The 20,975-nt window shown below is 35.8% G+C and overlaps 1 protein-coding gene across 11 annotated transcripts in view; it reads left to right on the top strand.

The window, feature by feature from the left end:
- The window catches only part of SGCG (sarcoglycan gamma), a 122,066-nt gene that overhangs the window by 74,904 nt on the left and 26,187 nt on the right, over positions 1-20,975 (top strand). For all 11 annotated transcript variants that reach the window (XM_041416128.1, XM_041416127.1, XM_041416124.1 and 8 more), the window contains 2 exons: positions 3,931-4,050; positions 9,799-9,871. In XM_041416128.1, coding sequence (XP_041272062.1) covers positions 3,931-4,050; positions 9,799-9,871 — 193 coding nt within the window. The remainder of the gene's footprint in view (positions 1-3,930; positions 4,051-9,798; positions 9,872-20,975) is intronic.

Here is a 20,975-nt window from a genome sequence, read left to right as displayed (position 1 = left end):
GTGTTCTATTAATGTATTAGAGTTGTTGTTCAAACTTATGAGAGATGTATATACGTTGCAGACATAAAATGTGTATGTGCAATGTGCTGCATATTCTCCGTAATAATACCTTTGTTTAATGAAATACCATAGTGTTCCATATGAAAATATAACTAGTTTTATGTTTCTGAAAGTAAGGACTTTACATTTATTGGTATTGTATTCTATCATTCATGGAATTGATGGAGAAGGAAGACTTGCACACCAGATGATGAACAACAAGTCTCAAAAGTTTATTGGATAGGCACACACATTTATAGCAGTGTTAATAAGGCTAATGCATATTGCAAAAATTGAGTTCATCATTGGTTAGTCATTTATCAGTCAACTGCGTCTACGTTTACATTCTTGTGTTCACCTTGTTATGGTTTCTACTATCGTTCCTTCATTCTTGCTAGCTAACGAGCTTCTCCCACAACCTCAAGTTTCGGCAAGGGCACAGTGACCTTGCCGCTTTTATCCTCGTCTCCTTCTTGCTTCCAGCATGATCTTTGTTAGCTAGCTAACTATCTACAAAATCCTCTACATGGAATGAGAACTGAATCTGTAGGAGTATTACTTTTTTAATATACTTTTAATGAGATCTTATTTTAAGTAAGGTGCTTTAGTTTAATAAAAATTAACTAAAAAAGGAAATTACATAGGAATACCAAAGAGCAGTCAGGATTTTGGTTTATACCCAATACTTCAATGATTCTAGGTGGTAGAAGAGCAAAGCACACAGAGTAGCTGACAGCCACAGGTTAATTAGAAATGGCAGATAAGAAAAGAGAGTAAGAAAATAAAAGATATTAAATTACTTAATGATAGAAGTAAATCCAATGTTGGAAAACCTTTCCTTCTGAAAGATCTAAAGACACACTAAAAATGCTTAGTGTTTGGCAGAGCTAACTATTTGAAGAGTCTGCCTGCTGCTAACATGTAGGCAGACTCTTCAAATTTCAGACTCCTCAGATTTCATTGGCATTAAGTAGATATTTATTTTATGGCTGGCCCTGTTTTTGACAGAAGATCCTTTGCTGTCTGGTACATCTATATTTGTATTGGCCTGGAATTCAAAGGTTGTGTAGCAGTAGAAGACAGTTTATTAAAATACTTTTCAACTGAAATGGAGTCACTAAACAAAAGAGCTTCCTTCCCTGGAAAATCTCTGGGGAAGTAAAGAGTGAGGATAAATGAAAATGAAATGTTCAGCAGCATGTCAGTTTCCTTTTGGTAAAAAAAAGTTCACCATTTAAAGCAGCTTCCTCAGTGTCAAGAGGTATGTGATGTGAAGGTCACTTACAGGATCTGCTTCAGGGCTGCACATTAAGGGAGGAAACACACAGAAACAACAGGCAATAATCAGCCTCATTGGCAAGAATAACCCATTGACTGGAAATTCGTGTGACACACTTGACAGCAAGCAGAAAACAAATACTTTCTATAACCTGCATTCAGTCAGGTTCCATTTTTAATCGTACGATTTTATCAGCAAATACGATTATGTAGTATTAGTTGACTTATATGTAGTTGATACACTAGGGTAGTAAACAACACACATTTAGGCATTAGGAGATTATACTTTCAGATACTGAGTTTGGCTGCTGTTTGTGAGTTGAAAATTAATCTCACTGGGATTATGATACAATTAGTGTTATTGCGATATAGCTAGTTTATGTGTATTGTGAAATACCATTAAGAAAAATTAATTGCTACTTTTCATTACATAAACTTATTCCCATTCATGTGAAAGCCTGTTATTTCTTTTTGAAACCCTGAGATGTCTCATCTCTAGCATGAATAAAATATATACTTGAATTTTGTTTACCCTAGCATTTCCTCTTAAGATTCAAAATACATCAGTTATTATTCATACCATTCTCTGATATTGAAGATTATCTTTAGGACAGTCCTTGTCTCACATTAGTAAGGCACTTGTGTTAAGAAAACTGTGGACCTAAACATTCTTGTTAAAGATTTATTCAGGTGTGCAAGGTCCAGAATCAAACAGTCTGAATGCAAATCCAGCATGGGCAAGGCCATGAGTTGGAGTTCCAAAGAAAGACAAGTTACAGTACCTTTGGAATATATAAAATGTTCAGTGAGTGCTCTCACAGTGCCTGCAGAGTTTTTCTTTAATTAAGCTAGCTTTTAAAATCATGGGGTTGGATGAATGGGAAGGATGAGGGACCAGCCCCTGCAGCACTGGTAAAGTTGATGATATCCATTTTACTCAGACCTTTGATTTGTTTGCAAACACAAGGATCTAGCTACACTGCATAAAAGGCCAGTTTCATTATTGTTGCTGGGCACAAACATGAACAATCAATCACTAAACCATAAAATGACTCGGCTTGGAAGGGACCTTAAATAAAACCTTAACCAAGATTCTCTAGGAAACTATTGACAGGGATCCATCCATGCCTCACTTACACAGAACTGTTTCTTTTGCTGTAAAGACGTTTTTTAAAATACTGTTTAAGGTCTTTTCACTTGACGAAGATATTTTCTGATCTCACTTTTTGCGACATACTTCTCAGAAATAAAGTCGTGGGCTTCAGAATAGCTTTAGAGAAGAGCCAAACTGGGGTCCATAAGGCTGTGCTTGGGTGCACATGTGCTGCAGAGCATATCATAATGCAGAGCTCGGCCCTCTATGCTGACCATTTTCAGGTAGAATCAGTATTGGCTTATATGCCTTAAAATTGTTGCCCTAGTTTTGGACATTATGGCTTCTCTAACTCTTTCTTTGTGTTTGGTGGGCAGTTAAAGTCAATGTTTTGCATCTGCTGAGTGAAGCAATAAGCAATTTGTATGGAGCCTCATGGTGTGCTTCTCTCATACCAGCTACCAACTAGATTTGTGAAATACCTACGAGTATTTAATGCCCCTTTAACATAAGAACTAAAAAAAAAAAAAAAAAAAAAAAAAAAAACAAAAAAACAAAACCAAAAATCCTATTTCTTTTAAGAATTACTGCCTGGAATATACTTAACATTTATGGGAGCAGACATGGGAAAACAGGTTCTTAATGGGAAGGAAGCAGTTCAGTGCCTCTCGGTCCTGTGGATAGTCTGTGAAATACATTTATTAAAAATTGCTGAAAAGGAGTCTTAACTGCTTTGACCATTCTCTGTAATTTTAATTCTGAGCATAGATTTATGATGACAACTCTATGTAATAGATATTCAGGCTCGATATGGTGTGAATTTTAATTGATCAGGTTGTTAGTAGAGGGAATATTAAGAGTTTGATTTTTATCTGCTTACCAAGCCAATACTGTAGAACAGGATGTTTTAGTGAATTTAGGATCTGGAACTGTGCACAAACTCTCTTGCTCATATTGTTTTCATTTTTAGAGTACCAGAATCAATTGCAAATATTCTCTTTGCTTCTTGAAACCCTTAAGAACGTGATCAGTAGCATTTGTTAGATATGTGGAGCCAAACTGGCATCTGTTAGGAAGAGCTGAGGTCCTGCTCTTGCATGGGATGTTTGTAATTTTAAAGCATTTGAGCCTCCCTAGTGAAAAGGGATGATGCTGCAAAGACTTTCATAATTAGTTTCTGTTAAAAAAAAAAGGAAAAAAATTCATTTGATCAAAGCAGTTTCAACACCAAGGACATGAATGTTAGTCTGGATCAATTTGTGTGGGATTTTCTAGATTCCCTGGAAACCCAACTACAAAGGAAGACTCCAAGGCATGTTTTTGAACAACAAATTATAGCATGTAAATAGACTTAGCCAATTCCAGAACTTGCAAGTTCACTATCCTTAGAATATCTGCGTGCCCTTCAGTGTACTTAAATGAGTCACTCCATTGTTAACACACCAATTAAAATTATTAATTTATATATAAAACTGAAGAAAGATTATGAAATTATTCCAGTATTCTACTGTGTTTTGCAGGTCCTAAAATGGTAGAATTCCACAGTCAGCAATTTCAGATCAACTCAAAGGATGGAAAGCCACTTTTTACAGTGGATGAAAATGAAGTTGTAATTGGTACAGATAAGCTTCGAGTCACAGGTTTGTAATGGTTTAAGAAGTGCTCAGTTAACACCCATATGAAAGACAAAATAAAAATGGCATTTTGAAATATGTTATTATGCATGAATGCAAGTTCTTGTTTTACCTCATTAGGAAACAGAAATGTGAAGATAATCTGACCTTTTTCAATAAATAACCAGTAAGAATATATATATAAAATGTGTAAATATTTTATGAAATGTGTAAATATGTGAGTGTTTTATTTTAAAGCCATTAATAACTGGAACTGTAGTGGTCCACTGTTGCTACATTCTCTTCACAGAGAAAAGCAAGGCACAATTCTTTCTAAGAATGTTTCTGAGATTCACATTCTGTGAACCTCAGAGTAAGGGAAAAGGCAATTTTTATTACTTGCTGTGTTTGTGTTGTGTTAAAGTAGAGTATAATGTAGAGATTGTTTATTCAAAATGAAGTTGTTTTGTTTCCTTGGCCTATCAGGGCCAGAAGTGTTTGTGTGTGGAGACTGTCCGCTGACAGTCACGAGGGAGTTAAGTGATGAGTGCAGTTGTGTGCAGAGTGTGTGCATAACAGACTCAGTTTAGATGCAATGTATATAGTATAGTATAATAAAGTAATTAATTAACCTTCTAATAAAATAAAATCAACTACATCATTCTCTCTCCCCCTTACAATGTCGGAGTCTCTTTGATTTTCAATAGTCTACCTTTTTTGAGTTATTTAATGTTTCCAGTGCATGATGTCTGAAGCTGAAAAAATTCTTGATTTTCCATTCTGAGTAGTAATGAGTCTGAACCATGAAAACTTTAGGGAGAGAAATATCTCTCTGATATTTTTATATAGTTTTATCTTTCAAAGTGAAAGCTACTGTATTTCTATTCTGTGAGTAGCACATATGTCACAGGAAGATATTTGGAGTATATCTTAAATGTCACCTGTCAAGAGAAAAGTTTGTCTTAGGCTGTTTCTTCAAATCACTGAAGTACTCATTTACAAAGTAATATGTCAAAGTTATCACATGAAAAGCTACTTCCTTTCATACAACCTGATAAAGTCAACCTTCATTTTCTAGGTGGCATTAAAATAGATACATCAAGGTGTGATTTCTCTTTGATCAGAAGAATCCATCAAAGAAAATACTGAAATTATTCTGTAATTTCTTTTCAATTAATTTTTTAATATTCTTTACCTGATTGCAACTGTCATGTTTGGCCTTCACTAATTACCGGTCCTCTGAAATCTTGAGGTTTTCATTTCAATGAATAGATTCATATTATTTCACTGTCAAAACTATAAATATGGTAGTAACTATACAATTAGTGTTTCAAAGCCAAAGTTAAGTTATAATAATTATGTTAATAAATTTTGTTTACGCCTGAGGGTCTTATCTTAAGGTTTTTTACTTTTTAACCTAATTGAAATTACAACTTTGTTTAACCAGGAAACCATATCAAATAATTATTGTTTGCCCAAGGGATGCTAAACTTTAATAGAAAAGCGTGTTTAACAAAGATATGAGAAACTGCGTAATTGTTAACTGATTTGGAAAAGGTCTGTCTCTGCTCAAAGTAAGTAAAAATCATTCATACACGAGTTGAAATTGTTATGCTAATATTAATGACTCACTCATCCAATATTAACCTTTACAGTGCATTGATAATTATTTACTTCAGCAGATATTGTACTAAGACACATTGCCTGTTTCTTTTTTTGCACTGTAGTAAAATTCAAAAGCAAATACATTAAAATCGGTGAGGTTATTTCAGTGTAAAATTAATGTAAGTGAGAGGAGATTCATGCCTACTTTGCTTCAAATTAATTTATTAAAATTGTGATTTAAATGATACTATTAGCATGAAGGATAAATTATTGTGATTTAAATGATACTATTAGCATGAAGGATAAATTAGTAACACTAATATATACTGAGACTATTTTTAAACATTTTAGATAGAGAACAAGATCAATGTGAAATAAATTTTGAAAAGTTCATACCATAAAAAACAGATAATCCTTGGCTTAAAATACACAAAGAACATTTTGCAGTTTTTTATGTACAGTGTAGTGAACTATTTGGTTTTACTTCTCCTTATTTATGTGAATGATGAAAAGCTCAGTAATGATTTTTAGAAAACCTGACAGTTTTCAACTAAAATATAATATAGCAGAGAGCAAATGTGTATGATTTATGATATTTCAAGACAAAGGAAAATGTCTAAGAGTAATATAATCCAATCCAACTCCTGAAGAATTTTCATTTTCCTACAATTAGTACGTTTCAACTCATACTATTTCAGTCAGAAAATAGTATGGCCCCTGTGTAGAATAGAGCAGTGCAAATCAGAGAAGGGCAAATGCCTGGGGAAGGCCTCAACCAGGATACCTCCGATACCCCGTGGGGTCACTGCAGATCTGGGTGGTCACATTTCCCCGGGGCACGGTGAGACACCGGCACCTGCCCTGGGCAGAGCTCCTGTGCCCACCAGTGCTCTTCTCTGCTTTGGGGAGGGCTCCAGGGCTTGACATCTCCCTTGGGAACAGGGGATAGGGGCTGCGCTCACCTGCTCAAACATTGACGTCCAGCCACGTGTGAAACACCTGGGCTGTGCAAGACACCACTTTATCACTTTATCTCCCAGAGATGCTTCCTGTGGTCGTGGCAGCTGGAGGCCGGGCAGGATGCACAAGGGTGTCCCAGATGACAGTAAGGACATCGGAGGAGGCGAAGAAACACTGCCTCTGGCTCATTTGTGACATCTACATCACAGGCACATCTCAGTGTGCATGAAACTGAAGCTGGGTTTAACCCTTTGTGACAATTACTGCTCCTGAAGGAGCATGGACAAAAACTGCATTCTCTTCAATATTATTTCAGTAAGGACCTGTGTTTTGCAGGCATTTATTATGCCTGTTGGTGTGGCAGTACTGAACATCCATGTTTTGTTCTGGGAAGTTTTTGTACATTCAGCTGGCACTGGTGACAGTGAAACCACCTTGTAACTGTATTGATTGGCTTTATAACGTCGTCATGGCAGGTTCATAGAAACATAGACTTGTAAAGGTTAGAGAAGATCTCTAAGATAACATCCAACCATAAACCTAACACTGCTATGTTCACCTCTAAATCACATCCCCAAATGCCACACCTACACATCTTTTTTTTTTCCCTTGAAGGAAAGCTGGCAGGGCAGAGAGGATCAGCTTTTTTATGGAGAAGCATATTTATATCACCCTTTCTCCAGTCTACTACTTGCCCTTCTGCTTGTTTATATTTTATAAAAATCCCTTGGAGTATTTGTTCTGTTCTGTGCAAAAGCTTTCAGATTGCGTAGCTAATGCTGAGGTGCAATGTGACAGTGTGTGTTTAATTTAAACACTGCTGCTCAGAAGGTAAGTTAAGTAGGAGGCAATTTGAGGGTATGAGTAAACATTCTGTTAGACTTTGAGGAGGCAAATGGTCCTTGCCTCACAGGGTGTGTGGGGTGTTAATGAATCTTGCTGACTTCAGTCCTGTCATTGAGAAAATTGGTATCTTGTTCTTGTGTGTTTTAGGAATAAATTACAATATCTTAATAAACATTAGCCTATAAAACAGTAAATATAGTAATAGTCATATCACAGTTAAACTAGGAAATGAAGACAGGAAATTAATTTAGAGCCATTTTCCAAAAAAAAGTTGCCCTGAGATTTTTTTTTCTTTTAGTGGCATACTAGTAAAACTTAATGCTGTTTGATGAAGAAGCTTTACTCATATTAAAGGCAAGGTTTTATTCTTGCTTAGCAGTGACAGCTCTAGAGTATGGAAGTAAGCCTTTCCATTCCATTTTACACCATCCCACTGCCCAGAACATCAGCACTGGTGTTTCCTGTTCTCTTTCTTCCATTAGCCCCTATTTCCATGAAACTGATACTATTTCTGTAACCACTTGTCTTCATGGAATCATGGGATCATAGAATCGCTGAGGTTGGAAAAGAACTCTTAAGATCACCAAGCTGAACCATTAACCCAGCACTGCTAAGTCTACCACTAAATTGTGTCCCCAAGTGCCACCTCTGCACTTTTAACATATCAGGATATCTCTGCAAAATATCTTAGTTGTACCAAATCAGCATTTTCTGATAAACATTTTTAATTCCTTAAGCTGGAGAATAATCTTAATGAAAATTAAATTAAATGTTAATAAAGCAGGGTTAAAGCTCTGTCTGAAATAATACATTTTGTATTTTCCAGTATTATATTCATGACAGTTTGTAATTTACAGAAAGATTAATCTATTTAAATTTATGAGAAGAGTATCAATAGCTAAATAAAATTTGAATTCAAGCTTAGTAAATCAATGATTGCTCAAAGTGCTGAAGTGATTTAATATGGTAATTCTTGTATCTTGTGTTCTTCTCTTCCATCCAAGAAGAGTTCATTCCAAAGAATCAGGATTTCAGCTAAAACTCTTCTCAAAAAGCAGCACACTTCATGTCTTCTCAGGACATCCTGAGAATTTTCCTGCAGTCCTCATGAAGAGACAGTCTTCCTATCAGTTGTCTCAGCAATGTATTAATTTTTAATGTTTTCTCTTGATTTCACTTCTTTTCCTTTTACCATGCTCTCTGAGGTTGCCCCAACCAAATTTTAACTCTCTTTTTCCCTTTATACCCAATTTAATACAATGTAATGCCACATTTATACAATCTACACCACACTTATTAATCATCCTTTATCATTCTCTGTCTAGACAGAGCCCAGATCCGTAATGTAGGGATTTTTACAGCCCAGAATTCTTTCCAGAGGGTAATGGCATGAAGAGCAGCCAGACAAGCCACCTTGACTAATATACTAACTATTAAAATATATTGCCTTGCTACATACTCACCTGGAAAGTGCTCAGGTATGTGAATCCTCAAAGCCGGAGAAGATCTCTCAACCTAAGACCTCTCCAGTTTTTGATGAGTGTGTTCACAAAGCCAAGGAACAGAAGCTGAGATGCTCCACCCTTGCTGTAGGTGGTGGTGTTCAGCTGCTTTTTTTGAGCTGTCTCTGTTGCTTAAGGGCTTTTGTCCTATGTCAGCTGGTTTCCTGATCCTAGTGGAGCTTAGGTGGAAGGTGGTCACTGGGCTGGTGATACTGAAATAATGGTAACACTCAGGAGAGCAGAAATGGAGGTCCTTGGAAGATTTTCAGGTCCAGCAGGGAGGCTCCTGGTGAGGCTGGGTGCCCACTGTTTCTTCCTCTTTGGAATGAAACTGCTCATATATCAAGGTGTAAACTATCTGATCCCATAGTCATTAACATTTTGCATGCAGAAACACCATTTCATATTCTGCAAGTCTGCCTATAAAGAGGGGAAAATCTTTGATAAAGCTATATGACAGAAATTGTGATATGCATGGAGCAGTCTAAAATAAATATGATTATTTAGGACTGTAGCATTTGCGAAAATTTTGTATGGGTTTAATTATCTCTATTAACTGTATTGAAAGTTATATTGTATAAATCTTATTTACTTATTTTATTGTCACAAGTAGTTCAAAATTTATCTGTCTTCAGACCCTTTTAAGAATTTACAGCTGTATATTTACGTTACTTCTATATTGTATTTGTCCAACCAATACTGCAGTGGTAATAACATAGCTATATTTAAATTCTCTTTTAATTCTTAACATGTGTTCTCTTGATGTCCAACATCAAAGTGGCCATATTAAAAAAATAACACTCTTGTGTTATATTTGAACAGTTGCATTACAGTGTTTTTCTTCTTTTGGTTTTTTTTGCAGGGCCTGAAGGGGCACTTTTTGAACATTCTGTAGAAACACCACTTGTGAAAGCAGAAGCTTTTAAACAGCTTAGGTAAGAATTTATACCTAAATCCAATAAGTAAATGTTATTTTCTATAAATATTCACATTTTTTAAACACATTATTTTCAACACAGAATTGCTAATATTTTTTTCTCGTTTATGTGACAAATTATTTTGAAGGAAAATCATATAGTTCTGCAATTTTGAAATATACTATGAATTGTTTGTTGCTGATGGTGATTATATTTAAAACCCCTGTGGAAAGATTTTCTGTAAATTTCTATTTTGCAGTTTTGAAAGACTTTGAAATATGACTTTTTCTATTTTGTTGCAATATAAGTTGCTTGTCTGCAGTAGGACATCAACCTGTAATTAGTCAAGGTTTTTGAAAACTAGTATCTGGGGAAGCAGACTAAGAAGAAAAGTTTGGAAGTGAATGAAGCTCTAATGTATGAAGAGAATTAAAAACTGGTTTGGGCAACCTCAGAGAAGATGGTAAAAAGAAAAGTGAAATCAAGAAAAAAACATTAAAAATTACTAAAAAGCAGTCTGGGCTGAGAAAATCATTATTAAGGACTTTGTATGTTTCAGAGCTCCTTAGTTCAAGGATAGCCCTTTTTTGTGCATTATTCTATTTAATTTTGAGTATCCCAAATTAGTTTATAATATGCTGGTTATGGTGAGGTAATAAAGTCAAATTATATTCTCTTCATGAACATGTTATCTTTCATTTTACATGCCAGTTCAAAGAAAGGTTTGAAATGAAAGAGGATGTCTTTAACGATTGTATTTCTGTCCTTTCATACCTTGGCAGTTTGCTACTTTTTTGTCATAATTTCTCTTTTTAGTTTTCCTTTCCAATAGAGATAACTACTAGAGAGTAGTGGACGCTGATGAAAGCTTTCAAAAACACTGTCTGTATCTTGCTGATTGAATTTTCAAATTGAGAATGACAAATGGGAGAGAGACTGTTAAGATAATTATTTTGATTATCTCATTTATATTTAAGATTTACTTTACATTGTGCTTGCATTTCAAGACAGTATGAGCTCAAGGCATAATTTTTAACATATTGATGTCCACTTTCAAAAATGTGTTTCTTCTGTTCTGGTAGAATTTGGATGTGAGAGACTTTGATTAATATTCTGCATTTGTCTGGTTTTGTAGGAAGTGGATTCATTATGTTGTAAATTTGACATTTTCTGTGATTATCTCAACCTCAGTGAAGTAGGAAATCAGATTTCTTAACTGCAAAATCAAGAACCTCTCTGCAAATTTTGATTGGATATGTATCTATTATTTTCCATGGTTTTTACGTTGCTTCAAATTCATAATCAATTAGTATTTGAATAGGGTTAATGTAGTTTTAGTCTATATCTGTTACGCACTGTTACATTTTAAGTTCTTATTTGCACTTTTGTTTAACAACAGTTACAATGTTCCTGACTATATACAACTATTGTTAGTATAATTTTTCTGCCTCTTTTTCAAATAGGATAACAGTAGGAAGGAAAACACTGAACTTAATTCAAAGTGTTCCTAAAGTTCTCCTCCATAAATGAATTTACCTCACACCTTACCTCTTCAGTGATTTTTACCATGTCAACTACAAATACACATTTTGATCTGGAATGTTGCTGTTTGTTAGCAGAGCTCAAATGTAACACAGAAAATCCTACTCAGTTCTGTCTTCGATTAACTTAAAATAGTGGGAAGTACAGACTTCTCCAGAATTAACAGAAGTTTGCTGCTAATTACTGTGATGTCTGGGAATTAGCAACATGGCCACTGACACACTTGTGACTGTATTTGACATGAACCCAGAGCTGCTAAACACCTGTGCTAGAAACTTAGCTTAGCCCTAAGAAAACTGATTTTCTGGGCATTAGGGCATTAGTGCAATGTGTACACCACTCACTCATGCCAGCATAGAATAGGTTGGGCTGGAAGGAACCTTAAAGATCATCAAGGTCCAACTCTTCCTGCCATGGGCACCTCCCACCAGACCAAGTTGCTCAGAGTCCCACCCAGCCTGACCTTGGACACCTCCACCATCCACAGCTCCTCTGGGCATCCTGTTCCAGTGCCCTGCTATCCTCACAGCAAAGAATTTTTTCCCAATATCTAATCTAAATCTTCCTTCCGTGCTCTATCACTACATGCCCTTGTAAAACATCCCTCTTTTCTCTCCTGTCCTGGTAGGCCTTTACCCGGAGCAGTTCAGGATGCCTCAGTCCTTTAATTTATTTATTTTTCTGTCATAATCAGTGTCACATTTAAAAGCAGAGATGGCAATGATTTCATTTTTTTCATGAAAGGCTTCTGGGGAGGTTTAAGAAGGATATGTACTGGTCTGCAGTGGTCTGCAGTACAGATGGTAAATGAAGATGTAGGCAGAGAAAACCATTTTGTCAAGCTGGAAAAAGGTTACTTTCAAGGGTAATCTTAAATGTCAGCATAAGCAAAGTTCATACATTCTGTTGTGAAGGAGTTCGGACAAATTTACCAAAAAATTTATATTTTGTAATGCTTCATAAATATTCTGTTTCGTTCCACATGATTAAATGCAGGTACCTACCCACTGAAAAGCACTTCAGTATAAAATTTTTAAGTATTACTTTCCTATTTTAGATTTGAAAATGCTTCCTTTCCAGATTAGGGTAGTGGGCACAGAGTTATAGTTAGTATCACATATTTGCTTACCTTGAGCCTGATCTCCACACGTTCACCATCTATTAATCTTCTCCTATTTTTCCTTTATTTTTTCTTCAGTGGTTGTGCTGTGCCACGTGGATGTGATGTGCTGGATGGATGTGTTATAAAGTGCCATGTTCTGCAGCATTAAATGCAGGGAATAGTGTTTTGAGAAACCCCATCCACTACAAATGGAGTTACAGGTTTCAAGGAGCTGACTGGAAAGCTGTTCATGCTTGTAATTTTTTCAGCTCGTGTCATATGAACGGGGGCCACATTCTTTCCCTATCATTCACATTTAAAGTAGGATTTCAAACAAAGGTGACACAAATGGCCTCTCAGTTACACATTCTGCTGGCTTTCTTGTCCAAATGCCGAATTTCAAGATAGACTGCTTTTTTGGAAACAAAGAGATGTGTGTGTTAGAACGTGTCTTTTTATAGCTAACTTACTCAGAAAGAGCAATGCAATTATATTGCGGTCAGTGACTATCTTTTCATTTGCAATTTGAAGGAAAATTGTAGAGTCCTTTTCAGTCTAAAAAATAAAATTTTTGACTCACTCATCAAGAAAAGGAGATGTGCTCACACTTACTTCCAGCTGGTAGGAAGAATTAAAACAACAAAACCTACATTTCAAGATTGTATCTTCTTAAGTTTAAAATAGCATTGCCTACTTTTTAATTCCTTTAATGGACTTCCTGTATCTAAGTAATATCCATTTACAACATTTGTTAAGACTTTAGGACAAGGTGCACCCCTAAAAATGGGACCTTGCATGTAAGAAGTGTCCAGCACACATCTCAAAGAAGTGCTGAGAGTCACCAGGGAGGTCTGGATATATCCAGGAAATATCCTTCCCAGACAAATGCCATTGAGGAGACACCTGGTTGAATACAGCCAGTTGTCATAGTGAGAACAGAAATATGTGAGTGATTGATACGATCCAGCTCTTTATTCCTGCCAAGCTATTTTGTAGCCTTCTCCGTGGCTCTTCATGAGGCCGTGGACTTTGGTATGTATTTGGCACCTTGAGAACTAGCCTCAGTCAAGTCTCCTGGTGCTTCCCAAGAATTTATTTAGCTGACACCTCTAACTGGATCACAGCAAAGACTTAATGGAAAACAGGTGCCTTCCTTCCCAGAAAAACTTGAATTTAAACAGAATTAGGAAAGCTCATGCTCAGACACATACCTTGTGACCCAAAATGTAAGTCAAAAATTTGTAACAGCAACTACTGGAACTAGATGATGTAGAAAGAGACATTTATAACAGTTCCCTAAAAGCCATCTTCTCCTCAGGTTCCATGTTAAGCACTGGATATAGGCTCTTCTGATATTATCCCAAGTTTCATGCCAGCACACATACCTTTTTATATCCCCTGTTATCAAATAACATTCTCTGTGAAAACTGGTGTCTAAGTTTAGACATTTTTCCAGTCTGATGCTAACATATTTTTCTGATAACTTACAACAGCTTAGAATATTATTTAGCCTATTCCTGTATTCCTCCTAAATTTTGTATCCTTGAATAACATGGAGTTCATACATAGTTTTGTCATTTTGATACCATTTGCTTCTTGTGGTCTACATGGCTTGTGGTTTTCTAAGGGAAAACAGTGGATCAGCAAAACTCTTTAAATCTCAGAACAATGTTTCTGAGCTGAGCATTTGCATTTCCCGAGCTTACAAAAATGTCCTTACAAATGTGGCATTTTTCCATTTATCAACTCACTGTATACTATGAATAATGAATATAACGCTTACAACTTAGTACTATCTTTGTTCTCATATTTGCTGTGTATGGCTGTCTGACTGCCAACAACTGTGCCTTCTGAGCACAAATCCTGTGGGAAATCACTTTTAGTACACTCAGCTTGTGGTGTTCAGACTTTTAACTGAGAGTTTACATCCAAGTTCAGAATGATCCATATCATTCCACTGTTCTTGATTTTGGAAAGCTCTATAGCACGAATGATATCACTGTTCCAGAGAGTCAGCTTTTGTCAGAGTATGGTTATAAATTTACAGAGAGATATATGTTACCAGAATATGGGTATATTTAATGGTTTATGGATATATACTGAAAATATTTCAGTATTCCCCAGGGAAACGGATGTATTCTAAACAAATGTTTAATATTGGTATTAAATAAAACTTTAAATGTGTAATTAAGGAAGCATTGTTTTATATTTAACTGAAATATCTGTCCAGCACTTAAAAGCATAAAAATATGTATGTACAGACACATATTCCAGAATATGGATTATTTGAAGGCCAATTGTATGGTTTCTAGGTATCTGGTTAGGGTAGATTACTGTACTAATGGTAGACTTTTCGCTATCTATATATTCATAATGGACATACACCCTTTAATTTTACATCTGTTCTGTGGCATCCAGTAACTCTACTGATGGAGTTGCGATTTATACTTCTCTCAGATTCTTTCTGAAGTCTTATTTTTATCCTTTCCAGTCCCCATTGATATTATTTTTTTCCTTTTGCACTTGAAGTATTTGCTGTGGTTAAACTGTGTAATAAGAGAAAGCTGGAAACTGAATTTGTTGAGTTTTATGGCTGTATGAGTAAGAATTATGAAGGAAATGTAGAGAAATGTATAGAAGCTAACCTGGGGAAAAGCATTTGCCAAATAATTGTTAAATCATATTTGTAATACTAATGCTTGCATGCTAATTGCCTAAAAATACCATCAAACCAATTGAAGTAGAGTCATTTTGATTTGCATTCATTATGTAAATCAAAAGCCCAGTCAGTCAGAAGAGAATGAATTACATAATGGAAAGTAGGAATAAGGTTATGATTCAATGTTTGCAAGGCACCTCTGTTCCCTGACTAGTGAGATATTTCTACTGCAGTGTGATTTTATGAGCCTTGACCTTAATTTGATAGATGTACATTTGCATTCATATACTTTTCATAATCAGGTTAACTAGGAACACCATAAAATACATATTTTGGAAGCTTTAAAGAATTTATTTCCATTTATCTGATGGACTCAAATGTGTAAAAAGGTGTCGTTCAGAAGGATTGGATAGTACAGGGCATCATGTTGATCATCTTTTCAGAAGCATTTCTGACTTGGATATTTTAAAAAAACTCTTTTAGCAAAGCCTTGTGTATTACATCACATCAGGTTGTCTTGTAAGCAGTGATTTTACCTGTAATTGTTAGTCCTAAAGTGAAAAGAATTTCGCAAGCACTGCCATAAATGACTTTCACTTGCTCCAGTCACGTGGCTGGTGTTTTTCTTAAAGCCTCAATTTTTCAGAGGTGTCGCTTAACACATTAAAACCAATAAAAGTTGATTCTGCTGCAGAAACAGAAACATGGGGCAGTCATTTAAGTATTTTCCATGGCTGCTTGTGTCAGTAGCACAAAGAGCAAAGCTGTAATGATTAATGTACCTGTTGAACTGGGTCCCTGACAATGTCAGACTGCTCAGTGAGTTTGCTAAAGTGAACTTGTCATCAGTGATTACAGCATATTCCACCAGAGCAGAAGCCACTGTGAAAACTTCGTTAGTGATTGTCACAGTTTTAGACACCACCTTGCAGGTGACCACCTGGAGCCCTGTTCGGAAGCCTGATGGTGCTGTCACTGATCCAAGCTGTAATACTGAGTTGAGCAGATCATGCCTTACATTATCTTTCACCTACACACATATCTGCACATATATCTATGCATATATGCAGAGAACTGAGGAGGAGGCAGGAAACAGGAGACACCCACCATAAGGATGTGGGTGTGGGAAACACTGGGAAAAGAAAAGGGAGCTAAGTTTCCTGCTAAGAGTAGCTTTTCCAAGATGCATTGCACATGTACACCATCACTACTCACTCTTTCCCCTCTCCCTCGGACTGTGTGCACAGTTGTGATACTTCAGTTGTGAGGAATCTGATGACAGTGTGGCACATTCAGCCACTGTCCTAACAATCACAAGAAGGAAAGGATATGAACTGGTTTTCAGCAAAGCCTCTTCACTTGAGTGTTTGTTTTCATGGAGAGCATGTGGACACTATGAACAGCATTTACTGAAGAACTCCAGTTACTTGAAATCTTGCTATGTTTCAGCATAGTAAATAAAAAATTGCTTGAGATACGTATAAAAGAAAGGCATGGCAAATTTCAACTTGGAAGGTAATTTTATGAAACTACTTATAAGGAAAATGCTAACCCCATTTTTTACAACAATGATGCAAGTGCTGTTATTATATGAGATTAAAATTTTATAATACACGACATTATTTTATAATATTATTAAAGTAATTTGAAAAAGATAGCTATGCTGGAAACATCTGTGATGTGCCAGATTTAATCACATTCACTGGGGCCTTGGTCATTTTTAATTACCTGGAGAGTCAGCATATCATAAAATTGAGGTCATCACAGAGACCTCTTTTGAATTAGCTCTTACCACTCTTAATCACAACTGTCAGTCTTGAAAGAGGCTTCTATTTTAATCATGTCTTAGTCTTATCTTTAGTCTTCATTCTTTCAGTGACTCTGCATTGAATGACAGTGGGCGAACAGGAAAAAACACCTCAATATTTAAAATGGATGGAGAACTAGTAAACAGATTAGTACACTGCAATAATCATATCTGCTGTGTTTTGCAATATGTTATAAATGTTGTTTAAATTGCTTTTAGAGCCTTTTCAAAGTACCATTAAATCTGGGAACTGTTTTATTCTTTTGTGTGGCTTACATTAAAAAAAAATTCTGTTAACCAAAACCTTGGGAGCTGGAAACATCTGTTATTCAGATCTGGCTTTGTAATTGTGCTTGTGCACAGAGATCCCCCCTAAGCCATAAACAGTGTTAGTGCCTGCTGTGCTTATGCTGAACAATTCCCTTGAATCCAGAATCTCATAACTGAGCTTTACTGGAATCTTCTGCTGCCACGCATTTCAGATTTACAACATAAATACAGAACTAACTTGGAACACAGGCTATTTGAAGAAATAAAACTATGCTAAGAATTTTTTATTTAAATTAAAGAAAAACATGCCGAAGAAAACACCAGCTGATACCTTCAAGAGCAGCAGATACTCCTGATATTTAAGAATGGCGCCCCAAAAGAATGCAATTCCTTGGGGTTCTGCCCTTGATCATTATCCTTGATTATTTTTAGCAGAAGGCAAAATGAGCTTTAAAAAGCCCAGTAGATTTATTTATTCAAAAATCAACTGCGCTTCCTATGCATATAGAGTAGGGCTAAAAAGTGAAAACATACAAAAACCCTTCATCTGCATGGGCCTAACATTTTTGCTGATTCTAAATAATTTTTTCATTGTTCATGTATGTGATTTAGCTAATGGTTCAGCACACACTCCTGGTTGCCATTCATCTCTTACATATTTAGGCTGCATTCACGCAATTGAGTCCAAATCTAGAGGACCTCTGTGTGCCCAGAACAAGCAGATGCATCTCAGATGTCCGTCCAGGTTTAGAATACTCCTCTCTCTATAAGCAAAATCATTCCTTCATTCATTCATTCATTCATTCATTCATTCATTGATTTACTGAAGTGAAAAGGGATCCTCCCACAAGCCACCTACACAGAAACTAATATTCCTGAAGCATGGCCAATGGGATTTACAGCTGTTTGGGCAGATGTTCAGGTGGAGTTAATTCAGTTTATTTGGACATTTAGGTGTAGATACCTGTGCTTCGTCTCATCACTTTTGGTGGAAGGCAACAGGTATTGTGAGAGCATTTTACAGAGATATCTAAAACAGAGCCAATTATTTATGCTCTAGCACTAGTTCTTTCTTTCTATTAATTTTGAAAGATGAATGGGGGATCAATGGCATTTCTTTAGGAATTATGCACTTGCCAACCACACCATGTTTGGTTAAGGTCTGAGGAAATGAAAATTCATCATAAGAAACAAGGCACTGTGCTGGGAAATGTTCAAATTGCAGAATAAAGGTTTTCCTCTTGGAACCTAGTATTTCATAAATTCATCTAAACTAATAATCATAATTTATATAACCATGTGACTAGGATTAGAAATGGCTTCCAGTTACTGGTTCTCATTTGATATCAGGCATGAGGTAATGAGTCCTTCCTAGCTAATCATTAGCTTGGAATGCTATGACATTTTCTTTTCAGGAAAGTCATGACACCATCATATTTACCTAAAAGAAGTATCCTTTCTTAGTTGGTAAAAATCCATGGTTGTCTTATACTTACTAAAGACTTGGAGAATTTAAAATACAGTCGTAAATGTTTTTCTTGCTATTCTGAATATCTTCCTCCTTCAAAACCTTCTCTATATCTTCTGCATCAAATTCAGATTTCTTTTTTATACCAGTCTTGAAAATTATGCATCCCATGTATTTTCATTTGTATTTATTATCTCCTACAGTTCTTCCCTTGGCTCCTGTAATTCTTGTTTTGAACATTTTTCTGGTTTTCTGTCCTACACTGCACACTCATCTCCAATGTCCTCCTTTAACTGACTTATTTCTTAAAACTTATGATTATTCAAATATGTATCAGAAAAATAGCACAATCTCTCTTTTCTTCTAATCTGAGGTCATCGGATTGCCCACAGCCTGAAGCACAATAAAAGTATGAAAGCCTTGTATTGTTAGTGCTTTTCTGTCAGGGAGTCCTTAGCACAGACACCATTAGAGAAACACAATCCAGGTTGGTTTCCTGGGTCCTACATCTCTAATGTTGGAATATGTAAAATTTGGACACCCTGATACAGCACTGGGGCACGTAACAGTCTTGACTCCAAATCCAAGATCTTGGAGCTAAGTCCATGGATTTCAATATAGGCATAAATGAGGATAAATGGATTCATTTATCTACAGAAAATTAAACTTACAATAGAATCTGATAAACTGTGATTTTATTTTCTTACAATGATTGTCTTAACATAAAAAGAGTAAAAGGTCTAAGATCCATTACTGCCATGGCTCAATATTCCAAAAGGTCATTACAAGATTGTTTTAGCTTTAGAAAATGCATTCCCTATAGGTTGCTTATTTGAGCTTATTGAGTATTTGTGATTTGATTTCTTTGTTTCTCTCTGATTTTGTAATTTCACTGTGGCTCCCCTTCATCCCAGCCAAGCTCCGTAAGCCCAGCTGTGCTGTGTATGATGAAAAGTGCTTCCGAAGAGTTAGAAGAAAGGGAAATACGAAAGTGGTTCAGTGAGGTTTTTTTACCCTCCAGAAATGAGAGCTGAGCCCTGAAATGGTTGAGTAATGAAGTGCTCCTAGGCCTTACCAACAGAGACCTCTGGTAGGGGAGTCTAATAAACATGAAATAAAGGATCTGCAGCAGTATTATACATGCCATACTGCTGTTAGTAATGACTTGCTTGTGTTTCATGACTGTCTTTGTGCATGAATGTGATTGTCTGGAGAAAGAAGACTACCAAGAAAAGCAGAGCTTACTACAGTGTTGTGTAGTTATTTCAGGGTAGTTCTGCTGTTATTAAAGTATTCGGGATGTTTCAGAAAATAAACATTTCTGTTTATTTTCAGAGGTCAGTGGAGTTACAGGCTGTCAGCAAAGCACAGCACATTGTGAGGCTTCCCCAAGTCATTGGAGGCGAAATGATGGACCTTCCAATGACATTTGTATTAATGCATTTAAGCAATAAGCAGAAGAATCAAGGGAAAAAAAAGGTTACTTTAAAAATCAAATTAGAACAGATTGCTCTATCATTTTATTGTCTTTAAGCTACAACATAGGGTCACTGAAGATTTTGTTTAAAAAGCTTCAGAATTCCTGTAAAATTGAGGTGCTTTATGGAGAGCTGCTTATATTCCAGCCAAGTAATTTTCCTCTAATAGAGTTCCTGTACATGTACACTTGCCTCTAAACAGATATTTTCATAGTATGTGTCTCTGAATTCAATTGTACCCTATGTGTTTTCTTGCAGTGTTATCAGATGACTTTTCTGTATTTTCACAAGAGACTGGTCATCTTTTTTATTACAGGCACAAAACCTTTATTTGAGTTAATAATTTTGGCATGGATAAGTTGAAAGCACAGTTTTAATATTAAGCTGTATCTCACGCTGCTCTTAAGTTTTCCTGTAGATTTTTCTGCAATAGAAGAGCCAGATTCACTTGATAGAAAATTATTAAATGTTCTTTATTTTAAATTTTGAGATAATTGCTGTTAAATTTTGATTCATTAAAAATATACTGGTTTGAATATTACATTTTTTGTGGCATAAATAATAGGTTAACTTAGTGTTGAGTGTATAGGAGCTGTAGATATTGACATTGGTCTTACTGAAACAGAATATGCGTCCTAGTTCAGGCAACTCCCAGAGGCAATAGTTCTTGGAAAATGATTTTTTTGAACTAAGCTACAAAAATTGGGAGATAGATTATAACCATTGACCAACTAATGGGCTTGACAAGGAGAAATGGATGCAGTTTTTCAGTCAATTTTTCTCATTATATTTCATT

This window comes from Onychostruthus taczanowskii, unplaced genomic scaffold, assembly GCF_017590055.1.
Source record: "Onychostruthus taczanowskii isolate IOZ18803 unplaced genomic scaffold, ASM1759005v1 scaffold50, whole genome shotgun sequence".
Classification (NCBI taxonomy): Eukaryota; Metazoa; Chordata; class Aves; order Passeriformes; family Passeridae; genus Onychostruthus; species Onychostruthus taczanowskii.
This window is presented reverse-complemented; position numbering and strand designations above follow the sequence as displayed.